We start from the raw sequence: 17,719 nt of genomic DNA on the forward strand, positions 1-17,719 counted from the left end.
AACTGATAAATGTATGCCTTTATTCTGAAAGCAGATTGCCTTTTCCGGTCTGTGTGTAGTTTTATGTTATGCTTCAAAACTTGACGCAGTTCATAAACGGGGCTGTCGAACGTTGATGACGTTTATGTATGCGACTCGAGTCATGCCTGCACAGATGTATTTGTCCCTGAAGTTTAGTGGCTGAAAACAAGCTGAAGACGTTTTAAAGGTTGAAGTGTGAGTCTCATTTAAACGGTTAATAATGATGTACAGAGCCAACGAGAGTGACAGTTGCGTTTCAGTAGCTATTAGCTAGCTTATCTCATTTCCACGTTATTAATTCATGTAACTAACATGTGTTAGTTTTGTTGGTCTGGGAAATGATTGTTAATACAGTTTGTATATGATATGAAAGATCAGGATTATAGCTGATTTATAACTGATGTGAAGTAGCAAGAAGTAATCTATATTAAATTCCCACAATCCCAGAGGTTTGACATCCTAACATGGGCTCCACCTTTATGTTAAAAGCCAGGATATGCCTGAAGCCACTAAAGCCTTTTTTTCGCCAAGGAAGTTCAGCTTTTCTCACCATAAAGACTCCTGTGCCATTAGCGGTGCCTCCCACAGCACGCTTTCTGTGCAGCAGAGACACAAACCCCAACAAAAGGAACAGCAGACAGGCTGAAGGGAAACATGGCACTATCAGATGGACGGAAGAGGAATTGTGGGACGGTGCAGTGGAGGGAAGAGGTAAAAAGAAGCCTTCCTTCCCCAATTCTGTGTTCGCTGCTGGTACAGCGAAGAGGACGGCAGAGATGCTGAAGAGGAAAGCAGGGGTCCCTGAGGATGAGGAGGAGCCCGCCAGGAGGGCAAGCAGGGGAGCAGGTAGGAGAAACTGCAACTGGCATATAGTTATAATCAGGAAGGCTTTGTTTTACTTTTACAATCAGAGCTTTTTGTGCAAAATACAACAACATTTTATAAAACAAACGTGCACAGGAACAAATAAATTCCATATTTTTATTTATTTTCAGGGAAGCTGCAGCCTCCTGACCGGCCGCTCTCTGCTGCTGAGTGGCGAGAGCTGAAGGAGTCTGTGGGAAATCCACAGCGTTTTGACATCCAGATGATGCGTGCACTGTTTTCCTCCGGGGCGGAACTGGATACTGCCAAGTAAGAGGAGGAGGAGGAGGAGGAGAGTGTCTGTGTGTCTCTGACTTTTGAAACTCTTGCAGATTGTTTTGTGAATCTCAGAGTTTTGTGTCCACTCTCAAGGTCAATGAATCGACATGTACCTTTTTTTGCCACAGGTCCCTGCTGACTTTTGTAGCCATGGAAACAGGAACGCTATCCTACAAACTGTTACTGTGGTACCTGACACTTTGTGTGAGAGATGGCCACGACACAGAGGTCTTTGATGTCTATGACATCATGCGGGGAAGTTTCCCCTCTCTGGACACAGGCGCCTCCAGCCTTTTTATCAAGTCCTTCAGCCGGACAGCGAGGTGGAGGGAGGCTATCGGCATGCTTCACGAGGTTAAGAAGGTGAACAGTGTTTGGCTTGTTATTTCAAGAAGTACATTAAATCGAAGACTCAGTTAAAAAGTAATGTTATTATTCAACTTTTCAGGGGCGAGCACAGTTTGTGGCTCACCCTTGTTTATCTCATCTTCATCATATTGGAGGTGGAGCTCTATCATCACCTGGTTTTACTGCCATCCCAACAGGTCTTCACCCCATCACCACGAAACTATGGTGACGTCATCACAGCAGCGATGCTAAATGGTGACACAATCACCGCCTGGGCCCTTTATGATGAATTAATCAAAAACAGATTGAGCCCACACCAGGACACCTGGGATGCTCTGTTTAAGAGAGTGATGAAGAGTAAGGAGGAAGAGAGGGAGGAAGTAGAGGTCATGTCTCATGCTGAGCACCAGGAGAGGCTGCTGGAGATTCTACACTATATGAGGAACAACCAGATCTACCCCCAGCAAAGCCTGACCAGCAGCATCAAGACCTGGTTTGAGAGGTACAAGAGAGTGAGAAAGATAGTGAGGGTTCAGTGGGAGGGATGTCACAAGTTTTCCTAAACTCAGAAGCATCATTTCTTCAAATTGTGTCAAAGTCTATCACTATGATATCATTTACAAGCAAAACTTGCCTATCTACCTATAAATAAACATGATGAGAAGAAATAATTTGATCAGTTTTGCAATTAAAAAGCAGCATTTGTAACTACACAACTGGTTCATAAACCACAACTTTCAAAGTTTTTTCAAGATATGACTTCTAAATAAATATTAGATGATTTTCTCTCCTCTCTTTTATGATAAATTAAAACAAGAATAAAATTAAACTCATTAAAAACACGTAGGGATGCACAGATCCAACTTTTTCCTCTCCATATATAAATTCAGATACCTCAACTCAGGGTTTCTGCAGATGTAAATTCCCGGTCCCATACCAATGTTCTGTTTTTTTACCAAATTTAAAATCAGTCAGTATCAAAACTGATGATTATAAAGTCTGTATGAACTTGACATGATCTCTTTCCCTACCATTGTTATCCACAACCACCGGTCATTCCACGCTCTCATTTCTCTGCTCTTTGTCTATCTTTTCCTCCCTGTTTTCAGTCTCACAGAGCAGAAATGGACAGGAAGTTGGACCAAGGCCACCCCTAAGTAATTACACTACTTTCCTCTTTAACTTGAACACTTAATAACAGTTTTTAAATTTTTTTTTAGTTTTTTAAATTCTTTTTATTGACATTCTGCAATTTAGGAATTTCACTGTTCTCATCTCTCACCTGTAAACCTATTGCCGGTGCACACACACACACAGTATGTATGTACTGTATATTCATATCTATTGTGTGTGTTTAGGGGTGTGTGCAGGTGTTGTGGAACACAGTTAGAGTCCATCCAGCTGACTGCTGATGAATACCAACAGCTGAAAGAAGGAGTCATGACTGAAGTCATCCAGGGACGAGATGTTTTCAAGAAGACTACACCGGAGGTTGGTTTGATTTACATGTTAATCAAGTTTGTTTCTTTTACTACTTAGTAAAGGACTGTGAACTTTCAGCTTCAGTAGTTTGAGAAATTTTAAGCTATTTTCCATTTGAAATTGTGTGTTTTTGCCAGCCTCTCTCTTTGAAAGTGGACAATTTAAATCCTAAATAGCAATTCGATATCATATCAAAAATGTGTCAAAATTTCTCTATTTAAAAGGAAAGATCAGATATCTATTGAGGCTTATCTATCAAATATCATGGAGCAGTAGTTTCTCCAGCTAGCTAACTTCTGCTAGATGGCGTCATTGATTCACATGCAGTTCTAGTCTGTTGAGGTAAGTTGAAGCAGATTAGCAGCTGCTCAAACTGCTGCTCTCACTATCGAGATGAATGAGAGGAAAACAGCTTAAGAACAGATCTCCTTTTGACGCAGTTAAAAGAGAAGTTTTAAACTGTTTGTCCATCTGTACAGTCTGAAACACTGTACTGATTCATTTCTCAGGACCGGTATGAGTTGGATATTTAGTGATCAGTCCACATATTCAAAGTTTAAGGTTATTGACAGTGGTGTAAGAAGTACTCAGAGTTTTTACTTAAACAAAAGTAACAATACAGCAGTGTAAAAATACTATTATCAACAAAATAGTATCAGAAAGTACTTGTTCTTTAGAAAGATGGACCTTTGGCTGATATATTGTTATATATGACATTATTAGATAGTTCATACTGGTGCATCAGTGTGTAAACAGTATTTACTGTTGTAGCTGGTCGAGGTGAAACTATTTTAACTACCTTTATATACAGTTAGCTATTTTAGCCTAGTGGTTCCCAACTAATGGGCCTGGCCCTTCCAAAGGGTCACAAGATAAATCTGGGGGGTCGTAAGATGACAAAATGGGGTTGGAGGAAGAAAGAGAGAAAAAACAAAGTTGTCCTGTACACAAACACATTTTTTTTACTTTTCCCTAATCTTCACTTTTTTGTCAAATATATGCGTAGCTTGACTTCTTTGGGCCTCAGACAGTTATGTGAATGTCTCTTTGGTTGAACTGCTAACAACTCATAGACATCTGAAATGTGACAAGGCCCCAAGTAGACATTGCTTCTTTTTTTATATATAAGGGGTCACAAGCCAAAAAAGTTCAATCTTTAACACTGTATTACAGTATACACTGTACAACTGTATTTTATAAGTTTATTATGAGTTTTCAATGTAAAATCTGTGAAGTAAGAAAGTAGAGCAGTAGTAGTAGTGAAAAAGTACAATATTCCCCTCTGAAATGTGGAGTAGAGACATAAAGTAGCATATCTTGGAGATTCACAAGTACAAGTGCCTTGTAATATGTACTTAAGTACAGTACTTAGTTACTTTCCACCACTTTACTGTTTCATTTATTGATTGGGATAAGGCTAGTATCTGGTATAGATAACAGGAGCTTCCATATAATAGAAGAACTAACCTGCTACAGTCTTTATGCTCGCTCACTTTTAACGTTTCTAACATTCTAATGTTTTTTTGCAGCTTTATGCAATAAGTGGATAAAGTTTTACACTCAAATAAGATGAAATGAAACGCAAATTATGTTTTTTCACCCTGTTATCACAGGAAACAAGGGTGGTGAGTGAAGTGTCAGTGTGTCACATTTTAAGTGCTCTCCAAGCAGCAGAGCTCACACCACCTGTTTAACACATACACTGTCACCTCACAGAAAAGCAGGATCCTGAACCAGGGCTGCACACACAAAATGAGGATTTATTTTTAAAATTGTATGCTCCTTTTTTTTAACCAAGAGAAGGCAGTCTTCACTTTACCTTGCATGCATACAGTACGTGCAGAGCGAGGCAGGGCACAATTATTTTCATTGGACTGGAATGTACTGGCTGTATTTTATTACTACCGTTATGACAAAAAGCTTGAATATTCATTTGATATTGTGCCAAAAAGATGCTTGGCAACATCAGTAATATGTAAATAATAACATGTCATATTCAATTTATGAACGGAGAGAACGTTTGCTGTCTCCCTTTGTGTGTTTCTGTAGTCAGGGGAAGTTTGTTGGTGGAATAGTTAGTTAAATTGAGGGGATTTCCACCATGTGGAGCACCATGTGAATCTGGACCACAGTTACCTCCCGCCGAGCAGACAGAGAGAGGAAGGCAGACAGACATGCAGTTAAACTCCACTTTATTAATTCACCATTTAAGGCAATTCATTTTAAGGGCAAAAAGAGTTATTCAGACAACAAAGACGCAACAGATGCAGGGAGGGACAGAGACAGATGGAAGAAGAGAAGGAAGGAATTAACATCTGTCTGTGTTTGGTGATCAGTACGGCTGTCACAGCCAACAGGAAATCATGATGCATTTTAAAGCAGATATTAGATAAACAGATAGATGCTGAGACACAGAAAAAAGCAAACAAAAATTGAATCAGTTAAGTTTCAGCAGAGTAGACGTGCTTTTTCACACTGCACTGTGTGACCAGAAAAATAGAAATGTGCGATAGAAATCAAACTAACAGAACAGCAATAATATATTATATTATTAGTGCAACCCATTTTGTTTAATTGTTGTCTAAACTAACAAAATGGTCATTTTTGAGGCTGTAGGTATCATGTTTACCATCTACACCATCTTAGTTAAGGGTGTTAGCATGCTAACATTTGCTAATTAGCACTTAGCACAAAGTACAGCAGAGGCTGATGGTACTGCCATTAGTTTTGAATGTTTTTTTTAACCAAAGTACTGAACAAATTGAAATTTTGATACTAAATGAAAAAGTTATTACAGTCCATCCATCCAAGGGGAACATAAATGTCTGTATTAATTTCACAGCAATTCAACAATTGTGACATTTCACTCAAAACCACAAACGTGAACCTCATGATGGCACCAGAGGAAAAGTCAGGGGCCTCACATTAGGGGCCATTATGATACACCTTCTTGGCACCATGAATGTCTGTATAAAATTTACAGACAGTCTTTCTAATTGTTGTTGAGATATTTCAGTCTGGGGACCGACAGACAAACCTCGACTAGCCATTCAGCTAACAAGGCTAAAGTTTAAAGATCAAAGTTTAACAAATCTAGTAGTTTTGAATAACTGCTCTGTGTTACATTAAATTGTACAAAGAGTTTGTATTTTTCTGTTCAGATTGTTACAGCTAAATTAATCTTCAGGGGCTTCATTTGTTGAAACCTTGAAACAAGAGAACGCTATTTCAACAGGTACAGAAAACTTAAACTTAAGTTAGTTAAAGTTAGGTTAACTTAACTTTAAACACATAAAGCTTTGTTCTATCTCTGTTTTTCCCATTATAGTCTACTTTTTTATTTTAACACATGTCAGTTCTTTACACATGTTTCACTTCAATACCGCAAATAACAATCACACAAAATGAAAATGAAAATGAAAGCCACATGTGATTAGCTGCCATATTATGATCCGGTATTACTGCGGCTGCTGTTTCTGCTATTATCAGTAATTGTTTTCCCTTAAATGCCATTTGGATCAAATATTAGCTCAAAAAGCAGTTGTGGCAGTGAACATGTACTAATCTTTAACAAACAATGTGAAGTAATGCAACCTACAGTAGGTTTAATGTGTAAGATGGATTCTTACTGTACTTTAATGTAGTGCTTTGACAAAAGTTGCAGTATTGAAGCACATTATACTATCATACCATATATGATAGAGAATTGTGGGGATGAATAAAGATGCTGCTTATGTTAACTTGTGAGATTGGTATGGATACTGACTGTTCATTTATAGTGTTAAATACAGTTATTACAGGCATTACTTTATAGTGTTATCAAATATAAAAGCTGTACTTCCCGCAGAAATAAAAAATCACAAACAAATCAATATCGAAAGGTTCGGAAAAGGTGGAACCGATGTGATAAGGCCTAGAAAAACAGGACCTTCCTTGTGTATAGTGGTTAAAACTGTAAATGTAGATGTAATTTACAGCCTGGATCCTGCAGTATGTACATTTTTCACATTATATAGGTCAGTGGTAAAGCTGTCGGGTATCTTTTCAGAATACTATTGTGCTTTGTGTCATAGTGGTGTATAAGTGGTACTGTAAGCTTATGTATGCAAGTGCGAATGTGTCTAGGTTTGTGTGTGTGTGTGTGTGTGTGTGTGTGTGTGTGTGTGTGTGTGTTTTAAGCAGTCATATTATCCACAGCAGCACAATGAGCTGGTTTCACATATCAGCTCTGGAAAGTCCCTGGATAATTATACTGGACTTTCTCTCCGTCTTTCTCTCCATCTCTCCTCTTCCTTCTCCTGCCCTCACTCTCTTTCTTTGCAAATTTAATCTCTTTTTTTTTTTTTTTTTTTTAATTTTTTTTTTTTTTCACCCATCCGTTTTTTCCATGGTCATATTGAGAGTCCGGAATTATTAAATCACAAACCTTATCCATCCATCTATTTAGAGTAGAGTCTGATATATGTAGCCTAACTTTTTACACCAATGCTGTGATGTCTTTAAGATCACAATAATAAATAAATGAATAACCTGTGTATAGACAGTGACAGGTGATAGCAACCCATTGGGCAGATTTAGGAAAGGTTGATACTCTGCATGTAATAAAATGGAGTGCATGTGTTTGTTCTGCTCTAGGCAGATTCATTATTGGCTGACTGTGATAAGTCATAGTGTGTGTTTGTGTGTGTGTGTTCTATAGGTCATTTAATGCAATCAAAATGGATACCAGAGTATCAACAGGGCTCAGCACACATTTTATCTAGAGCACAGTTCCATCAGAGGAGGAATATTACAACCTTTTTACGGTCACATTTTGATTGAGCGTTCGTGATAGTGTGCGCGCAGTCAAGTTTCAAGTCCAGGGGAATTCACAGAAGCCTATTTCCATACTGCTGCTATCTAAAAGTGAAAGTACTAACAATGTTCCAGTGCTGGAACATTGTTAAGCTGCTCTACAACTTTCCTGTTATGGTACAAAGCTATGAGACAGTCTTTTTCATTGACTAGAAGGGTCACAGGTCACAGGTGTCTGAGAAAGTTGAAACAAGATCTGACATGTGTGAGAAATTCAAAATGAACATTTCTACCTGTGTTATGTTGATGAAGCCTTCCTCATTCCCCGCATTGCAAAAGACAACTTGTGTTCACATTCAACTATCAGATGCCAAAAAATGTTCAGCAAAATGTAACATTACTATATGCAGCATTTTTAGATGATGCAGTGATGCTGAAATTAAGCTTAAGGAGGACATTGAATATCTACAGATGACTTTCCACAGTTGACTTTTTTGTTACATGCTGTGTCTTTGCCCCATTGCAGGAAGGTGAGTATGAATACTGGACTGTGTGACCAAATGTAGTAGCAACAGTACAGCTGAGAGTATCCTTCTTTACATTTTGTCATATTAGTCTAAATCTAATCTGGATTAAGTTTTGCCCCATAAGGAAAAATGTTATTACAAAGGTGCGTAGACTTTATAAGCTCTTAAACTTTGTCATTACTCAGAGGACTATGCTGTTGCTCGGGCTGCCAGCTGGCGCTCTGCCACCTCGCTACTAAGGAAAGGCCAGGTAGATTTTTTTTTTTTTCCTTTTTACTGGCAGGCCTGTGATCAGTCAGCGAGAAAACCAGCCAACCATCAGGCCATTCATCTCACAGCTGGAGCTCAGCCTCAGTCCCTAACCACAATAAGGAACAAACCCCAGAATTTGCTATTAGAGTTCTGTTCTGTACATTTTCAGTACTGTTCATCGTCCAGTTAGTTAAGTCACTCAGCTTCTCAGAAAAGCAGGCACTCAGGAGACGTATAGCCAAGTGTATTTAGACATGACCACATTTCTGATTTTGGCTCAATAGTCATGACAGGAAAATTAGTAAATTTGAGATAATGCACTGCCGTATCAGATGTATAATTAAAGAACACACATGTTGGAAAGGCCAAACCTGAAAGTGTCTTTAAGTGCCAATAAAAAGAAAAATGTGAGCGGAAAAATTTTCAGCTCTTTCCCTATTTATGTGTCAATTTAATGGACTTTTACTCCTGGCTGGCAGCACCTAAATGACCTCAAAAGATCTAATATGAAGGCAACTAGTAGAGTCCATTCCTTTCTTTGTTTGTCCAATGGAAGAACTGCTTCAACTCTTATCCACAATCTACACATTATTTAGTATTATACAGTGAAAACATATGATACTGTAATATTTTGCAATGTTTTATAATAAGCTGTTGTCTTTCTTGCATTTCTGTCTACCTGTATGATCTGTTTGCATCTGATTCCATTGAGTCTATACACTACACTATAAAACAAGGTCTGCATGCTCACATAGCTACAAGCAGGGATACTATGGAGGCTAAACTCATGTGAACCTAGTTCACCTGTCTGATTATGTGCATCAAGACACACTATGCAGTTAAAACATGCCCCTCTTCATGCATTTCTTGAAATCTTCTCCTCCACTAACCATTCTTTTCTATATATAACACCATGTGAACCTTCTGTCTGTCTTTTTACTTCATTGTATGTGTCTGCTCAGGAGTTGGAGAGGTTCAAAACATTTGTGAAGAGGAAGCCTGCTTTTGATGTAGTCGTTGATGGACTGAATGTAGCAAATACCAACAAGGACAAAGGCAAGCTGTCAGAGACGGTAAGAAAGCTCACGGATGCATAGGAGATGATAAATTAAATATTTTACACCTTCTACCAACACTACTTGTTCAGAATCCTCTGCATATGCACACGCACAGTTTTTACAGTTTTGTTCTTAGTGGTTTCTTCCTACGTATGTCAGTCCGACTCAGGGGCTTTTCTGACGGTCGCACTATGACTAACCGTGCAGCGTGTTTTTGTGTGTGAACATATGTGCGTAGGAGGTGTCTTTTATAACTGGCCAGTACCTGATTTTAACAACACCTAGCCATCTTGTCTGCCTGCCCACATCTGTCTCTCTGTCAGTCTGTGTGTGTGTGTGTGTGTGTCAGCATAACTGTCTGTCTGTCTGCCCTAAAATTTGTCACATCCCTCTCTGATGTTATATGGCTGCAAGTCAAAGGAAAGTTCAAACACAGAGACAGATTAACTTATTTCCCTATCAAGCCATCTAGTTCACGGGAAAGCTAATTAAATTATTAAAATTAATGCAAAAGTTGTAGAAATTTACATCAGGACCACTGCCAGTAACTTTTATTCAAATGTCAATTGATCAAAATGATCAGAATGAATTAAATCAGAAGCCGACTGCACAGTTTAAACTTTATAAACAACACAAGTTGAATTTATGATCTTAAAATACTTTAAAGGCCTGAAAACATAAAATAAAATGATAAGTAAATGCTTCTCCATGGCCCACAGACACTACAGCCACAATAACACCATAAGCAACTAACATTTAGTTCTAACATAGTACCTCTATGTCAAATTGTTGCTGAAGTGCTGCAAAAGTAAAGAGCAGTAGTTTTTGCTGTGGCAATAAGTAGCATTTCATAGCATTATCTTTTTACATTAGAGAGACAGGAAGGTACAGTACTTAATAGCCTGGATTTGTCCCACTTAGACACAACACACTGTTCTTCCTGTCCTAAGGCATATCTGAAAAACATGACTTGTGCTGTGTAAACATATTGTATAACTGCATTTAATTTACATATCTCTCTAACAGTTACGTTGTTGTGTGTATTTGTTATGCAAATTGTCTAATTCGCTTGTGTGACTGTATCTTTACTGTTTATCTTTTTAACACACACAGTCATATTTTATTATCCTACACACACACACACACACATACATTTTAACTGCCAGCGTTACAGTAGTAGCTGCAAATAATGTAAAAAACTTGTCTTATAACTTTTATTTTTTTATGTAGGAGCTGCTGTTGCTGCTTGCACCTTTAGGTGTGGTTGTTCACAGGATGTTAATGGAGTTGGCATACAGACTTGTTTGTGTCATATAATAGTCATGCTCTATTTTTTTAATGTGAGTGTATAAAAGTTTTAATGTGTGGGTGTGTGTGTGTGTTTCAGTTGTTGGCGGTGGTGTCGGAGCTCGAGCATCAGGGCCTGAGTGTTCTGGTGCTGGGGAGGAAACACATGCTGCGGCCCTCCAGATCCTGGGACAGACACCACATGAACCTTATCCAGCAGAAAGCTCACTGCTTCTTTACTGAAAACATGTGAGAACCTGATAATAAAATAGGATATCATAGAAAGCTTCATAGAAAACACATTTACACAGCAGAGGCAAAACAGGCTATTTACTGAGAGTGTTTAAGAAGCAGGAAAAAGGGAATCTTATCTTATGGAAATGTATTTATTCAATGGATTTTAACTGAGCATTATTTAAAGCTGCTCTTAAATCAAAGGGTTTTTGTTGCAGTAATCACATGAAAATGCTGCAGCATGTGGTTGGCTGACTAATAGAATAAAGTAGAATAAGGGAATATGAAATCACGTGGCATTCAGCACATCGTTATTCTGTTATACGTCTGTTTATTTAGAACCTTTTTGTTCTTAACGTCATATGTAATGTGTTTACCTCACACCTGCCTGTCAATGTGTGTATCAGCTCAGAGGACGACCCCTTCTTGCTGTATGCCTCGCTGCATTCTGGAAACCACTGTCGGTTTGTGAGTAAGGACCTGATGAGGGACCACAAGGCCTGCCTGTCCGACGGAGCCACCAGACGGCTCTTCTTCAAATGGCAGAGAGGTCACCAGCTGGTGGTGCATGGATATGTTGCAGCAGGCAGGAGGGTACGGTTTCAGGTGAGGATGAAGAGGAGCAGAAGGTGGGAGGGGTATGAGAGGAGAGAGTGGAGAAGTGTACTAATTAACCATGTATGTGTGTGTGTTTAGAGTATTCTCAGCTATGACACCATTGTCCAGACTTCAGGAGACTCGTGGCATGTCCCCTACGATGACACAGAGGACAGGAGCACCTATGAAGTACCTCAGAGATGGCTCTGCCTCACCAAAATGCACTGAACTCACCCATACCCATACCCATACCAGTACTGTATTTTTGATGTTAAATAATTTCAGAATCATATAATTTGATCATAACTGTGGACTTGTAAATAAAACATTTACCATAAATAAAAAGCTTGTGCTTTTTGATTTAATTTTGAATCATAAGAAAGTGAATTTTGGTTTGATTTTTATTCATAATGATACTTTTTTTAAAAAATGATCAGTATATTTTATTATTCTTTACCATTTCATCAAACTAATGCAGTCCAAACATTTCATCATTCCCCCCATAACAAAACAAACAGAAACAAAAACAAAACACAAAAAACAATGATTATTCTAAACAGATGTTACTTTGACATCTCCTTGCAAGTAACTGCTGTCAGTAAAGGCCCTGTATGTATAATAAAAACAAGAATAAGCTCGTATAATAGATCCATGGTGAAGGCATGTGTGAGCCACAACGCTGTGACCCGGATACTGAAGCTTTCATCGGGACAGAGCACATCCGGTGTAGATGTTTGCCATGTTTTGGCTCACTTCATCACTTCAGTTTCAGCATCAGTCTACACCGGTGTACCTCAGCTATTTCCAGCCGTCATGTCCCGGGGCTCCAGTGCCGGGTTTGACCGTCACATCACCATCTTCTCCCCGGAGGGAAGACTCTACCAAGTCGGTAAGTGGTGGAAAAAAAAAACAGAACAGAAGAAACAGAAGAAAACTCAACCTGCTCTGTCATACTATGCTAGCTAGCCACCATTCATCGTTCAGTGTTATGTAGCTAAGTTAGCAAGAAAGAAATAATAACTGTAGTTATTCATTTTGACTCAGTAATGCTAACGCTAAATACAGAAAACAGCCATTTTATTATATTGTAGCTAAAATGTTTGCTAACCAGACGCTAGTTGCACTTGCTATCTAGCTTAATTTGTTTGTATTTATAGTAAAACTGTAAGTTAACATTAACATTAACAGTTTAAAGAAACTAAGTTGAGTTTTGTGGATGATGAATTAAACATATTAACCTCCTGTACAGAGAAAACCGTCTATCCAAAGGAGGACAAAAGCTAACAATGCTAATGTTTTCATAATGTTATCTAAGCATAGCAACCAGATACTTATCGACTTTAAGCACAATACAGACTATTTCTCGCAGTCTTATACAAGTCATTATAACTTAGCTGTATTAAATGTTAGCGTCAGACTAATACAATAACTGTGAAACCACTGTTCATATGTGACTGTACAATAACACAAATACAACTTGGTTGCTTGTGAAAAATGTTTGCCCCAGTGGAGAAATACAGTTTCAGTTGATGAGCAGTCTGTTCTTGTACATGTGTCCTCAGAGTATGCCTTCAAAGCCATCAACCAGGGAGGACTGACCTCTGTAGCAGTCAGAGGGAAGGACTGTGCTGTGGTCGTCACACAGAAGAAAGTCCCCGTCAGTATAAATGGACATATTACTAACACACAGAAGTTTGTGTTGTCTGTGTCTTCACTAAGCATGTGATCAGATTCCCCAGCTGTCATTATGGTTGTAACATCACTGGTGGAGTGTGGGGAGTATGCGTGCACTGTTAGCAATGTCCTTCTCTTGTGCTTTTTCTCAGGACAAGCTGTTGGATGCCTTGACAGTCACACATATGTTCAGAATCACAGAGAACATTGGCTGTGTTATGACCGGAATGACTGGTAAGCAATTTATTGTCCAGCTGATGGTTGTTACTTGAAAAAATGAGCCAATAAGGGATCAAACGATATTAAAAGCTTCCTTCAACAGTAATTATCAGTAAAAAGAAGTCAAACATGCATCAGGCAAGAAAGTCATGTCGCCATATTGTCATGTTCACGTTCTATTAGAAGCTGCAAATGCATCCTTCATTATAAATGTTTAAGAAATATATGTATTGATAAGACCTGAGCTGTTATGAGTTGCGAATGCATCATGTAGAAAGAAAGTTGTGGTGGCACTCAAGTACATTTTTAATGTTACAGGCCAAACCCCCAGGATCTACCTTTTTTTATAGCATTCATTGAGAGTGATATATGTGGCTGTGACAGTACACCTGTCATCTCATGGATTCATTTTTAGGCAACCTGATGGTGTTACGTTAATTCATTCATTTGTGTGAATCACATCTTCCTCTCTCTTCCTCCCTCCAGCTGACAGCAGGTCTCAGGTGCAGAGGGCGCGGTATGAAGCAGCTAACTGGAAGTATAAGTACGGCTATGAAATCCCTCTGGACATGTTGTGCAAACGCATGGCTGACATCTCCCAAGTCTACACGCAGAACGCTGAGATGAGGCCGCTAGGATGCTGTAAGTAAAGGATTGGTCTGGTGCCCATGTGTGTTTGTGTATACATGAATTATATTAAGGTTTTTTATTTTAAGTTTGTAAAACCTACAATGGAATCTGCACATCATGTTTCTTTGAAGGTTTTGTGTCGCATGATTGTATAAATGTGTTTCACAGGGTTTTTTTCTTACCTCTGCAATGCATTAACAACTTCAAGGGCACAAAAAGAGTCAAATCGTATTGATATTGAATAGCAGGACATGATGTCTGCTATCTGCTATGTCTGCTATTTCACAACTCATAGTGGACCATCCCTTATGTTCCTCTGCCTTGCTTTCTACCTGTAGGTATGATGTTGGTCGGAGTGGATGACGAGCTGGGTCTGCAGCTGTATAAGTGTGATCCAGCCGGCTACTACTGTGGCTTTAAGGCCACAGCAGCTGGAGTCAAACAGACTGAGGCCACCAGCTTCCTGGAGAAGAAAGTCAAGAAGAAACTGGACTGGAGCTACAACCAGACTATAGAGGTGCAGGACACATGCGCGTTGTGTACTTACAGAAAACTACCAGAGTGTTGCCAAGCTTCCTGTGCTTATTATAGAAGCCTGGTATAATCTGATTCATAATGCCACACTGGAATTTTGTCCTAAAACAACCCTGCTGAGGTATTTCAGTCAAGTTGCATTACATTGTTTCATTGCAGGATTCCCACTGGTAATGAGATTTCATGGAATTTTATTGGTATTTTCTAGATGGGGCATTCAGAGAGCTTTACAACTGTGTCACTGTGCTGGAATATCACTACATTACTTGATGGTTTTCTGGATGAACCAAACCTTTAGAAAAGCAAAGAATCAAAAGAATCAATGTTTTCTTTGTTATGTAGGGGAAACGGTAAGAATCCTAATACTGATTAGATGAAAAGATGCGATATGTAAGAATTTTAGTGTAAAACATTCAGCAATAAACTAAAATTATCAACAGAATGTGAAGGAATAATAAAATGAGACCTCCAGCTTTCTTGGTTGCTTGCAACAGCCTGTAGATTTCTATGTAAAGGACTTGGGGGCGGTTTTGCCAGGAAAATCCAAAGGATGTGATGTTTATGTGCACTCCCCAGCACCAACAGAGTGCAACACTAGCTAACGTTAGCTTAGAAATGGAAACCGCTAACATCCGACTCCGAGCTGGCTTTCTTCCTATTGGACAGATAAGCTAACATTACTGCAAAGCATGTGAAATATATTGTGATATTATGGTTTTAACTGGCTAATGTAAGCGCCACTGCTCACTCGCACTGATGGAATGGGAGCACACACAACAGGATGCTGCTGCAGCTCACTTAACAGCCACCGGTGTCATTAATGAGAGGGACTTCCTGATTCTTACATATTGCACCTTTTAAGTGTTTATTTCAAATGATCTATTGGCTCATATTTTCCAGAAATGTTTTAAATTATATCCCCATTCCCCTAAAGAATTAAAAATCAAATCTTCATTTTGCAGCAAGTTTGTCTTAAAAACTTTGTGTTTGCGGTCAAATGTGTTCAGCCATGAGCACATACAACTGCACACACACATATACACACTGATGTGCTGCTCACTGATAAGCATAGGCTTTCATTTGCTCATGTATTACTTGTAACTCCTTTAACAAATTCAAGCATCCCTCATGTATTTATACATGATGCTTCTTCTTTCTTGGTTATCTGACACTGTGAGCTCCTTGATGTCTTCAAGTGCATCTATTTCACAGATGTAATGTTTAACTTATTTTGCTCTCCTTCCTGTCATGTTTCCTCAAACCTCTCCCTCTCTTTCAACACAGACGGCTATCTCATGTCTGTCAACTGTTCTGTCTATTGACTTCAAGCCCTCAGAGCTGGAGGTGGGAGTTATCACTTCGCAAGAACCAACATTCAAGTGAGTATTTTCCTGAGCTGGAGGGAGAGAAACTATCTTAATGGCCTCAAGTAAAAATCTTATCCTGGCCACAGGCAGAAGACTGGTTCCACTGGTCTATTAAATGGGTTTGACAGAGTCAAAGTGAAGCAGGGTGCTGCTGAAAAAGACACAGGCCAAACTTCATAAATATATTTCACAAAATAAGAAGCAAATGAGTCTTTGGCATTCAACAAACCATGCAGCTCTGAACAGAACAGATTGTTCCTGCCTTTGAAGTGTTGCCTCTTTGTGCTGAGGAAAAAATAAAACGTTAAAGCACTAAAACATGCTAATCTGTTGGCACGCTCAAAAATGCATCAGTTGTTAACAATGAGAAAAAGAAACCCGTTTTGTAATGGAAGTCCCCTAAAATCTAACTAAAACCTTGGGGTTTAGATCAAAGTAAGTAGTTACAGGGTAACTAAAGGGTGTGTTAACATGTCTGTGTTTGTGTTTGTGTGTGTGTGTCTGTCTGTGTCTGTGTCTGTGTATGGCCTATGAAATCTGGCAGGACAAAAAAAATATGAACTTGTGTTATTTGTTTTCCAGGATTCTGTCAGAGTCTGAGATCGATGTCCACCTGGTGGCTTTGTCTGAGCGAGAGTGAGGAAAGTTGGCAGCCATGTTGCTGCTGTCATAAGTGGATGATGAACAGTAACGCCACAGAGCCCCACCTCCCGCACTCAAAAGTCTCATCTAGAAGGAAGACAAAGATGACGTATAAAACACAAAGGAAAAGATGAACAATATGGTCATTTTGTACCAGCTGGATAGAATATGTTACCCAGCTGTACTGTCTGTGTTCCCTTCCCCTCCTCCATCCTCCCTGGTCATAGCAAGAACCTGACTGGACACATTATCCACATGTCGGCCCCCTCCTTTATATTCCTTCTAATCACATTGAGACATCCTTGACATGTCGCAGAGCCTAGAAACACGCTCGACGTTCAGATCAGTCCATTATATGACACATCAGTCTGACATCTGGCTGCGTGGTCATGATGTGCCCTCTCAGGCTGCAGCTTAGCCCAAATGACTTCAGTTGATGAGTGCGACATGAGCAAAGTGGAAGACGGAGGTGTGGTAACACTACAGCTACAGCACTCAATACCTCTTAATACCCCTTACTCTCTCAGTGGTCCAGTAGCATCTTGAGTCACTGTATTTAAACAGTGCTTCCTCACCATCTTTACTCAGGGCTACCACAACTTGTATTTCTCATTTTATTCATCTGCTTCAAACTCTCCCCTCTTCTCTTTTTTTTCATAGCAACCGCTAATGTCAGGTTGTTTATGCTCTGATGTACTGTGTGATAAACCAGGGAACAGCAGTGGGATTTCTCCCATTGCGACAGTCCTCATTGTCACACCCCTGTTTAAGTCTACTCAGGTCAATGTCAATGAGAAACCACCAATCTCTTCATTACAGAGTCCTCCCCTCCCTACTGTGTTTTGATCCTTCTGTCTGCTGCCATTTGCTGTACAGTACTGCACTTCTATTAAACATGTTTTTATTGAAC

The 17,719-nt window shown here is 39.3% G+C and overlaps 2 protein-coding genes across 3 annotated transcripts; both read left to right on the plus strand.

The window, feature by feature from the left end:
* The first annotated feature begins 104 nt into the window (after positions 1 to 104).
* On the plus strand, positions 105 to 12,108 carry LOC122998834 (protein only RNase P catalytic subunit). Of its 2 annotated transcripts, XM_044375868.1 has the most exons (11): positions 116 to 216; positions 469 to 867; positions 1,017 to 1,155; positions 1,293 to 1,527; positions 1,710 to 2,014; positions 2,622 to 2,669; positions 2,871 to 3,003; positions 9,530 to 9,640; positions 11,013 to 11,161; positions 11,554 to 11,752; positions 11,843 to 12,108. In XM_044375868.1, the coding sequence occupies exons 2-11, from the start codon at positions 486 to 488 to the stop codon at positions 11,969 to 11,971; spliced, it is 1,830 nt and encodes a 609-aa protein (XP_044231803.1). In that variant the 5' UTR covers positions 116 to 216; positions 469 to 485; the 3' UTR covers positions 11,972 to 12,108. The 2 variants fall into 2 exon arrangements, with proteins under 2 accessions (XP_044231802.1, XP_044231803.1); XM_044375867.1 differs by having other exon boundaries at positions 105 to 867.
* A 271-nt stretch (positions 12,109 to 12,379) lies between these two features.
* On the plus strand, positions 12,380 to 17,718 carry psma6a (proteasome 20S subunit alpha 6a). Its single transcript, XM_044374677.1, has 7 exons — positions 12,380 to 12,632; positions 13,306 to 13,400; positions 13,570 to 13,651; positions 14,123 to 14,278; positions 14,605 to 14,783; positions 16,085 to 16,179; positions 16,750 to 17,718. The coding sequence occupies exons 1-7, from the start codon at positions 12,395 to 12,397 to the stop codon at positions 16,805 to 16,807; spliced, it is 903 nt and encodes a 300-aa protein (XP_044230612.1). The 5' UTR covers positions 12,380 to 12,394; the 3' UTR covers positions 16,808 to 17,718.
* The last annotated feature ends 1 nt before the right edge of the window (position 17,719 follows it).

Source organism: Thunnus albacares, chromosome 15 (assembly GCF_914725855.1).
Source record: "Thunnus albacares chromosome 15, fThuAlb1.1, whole genome shotgun sequence".
Classification (NCBI taxonomy): Eukaryota; Metazoa; Chordata; class Actinopteri; order Scombriformes; family Scombridae; genus Thunnus; species Thunnus albacares.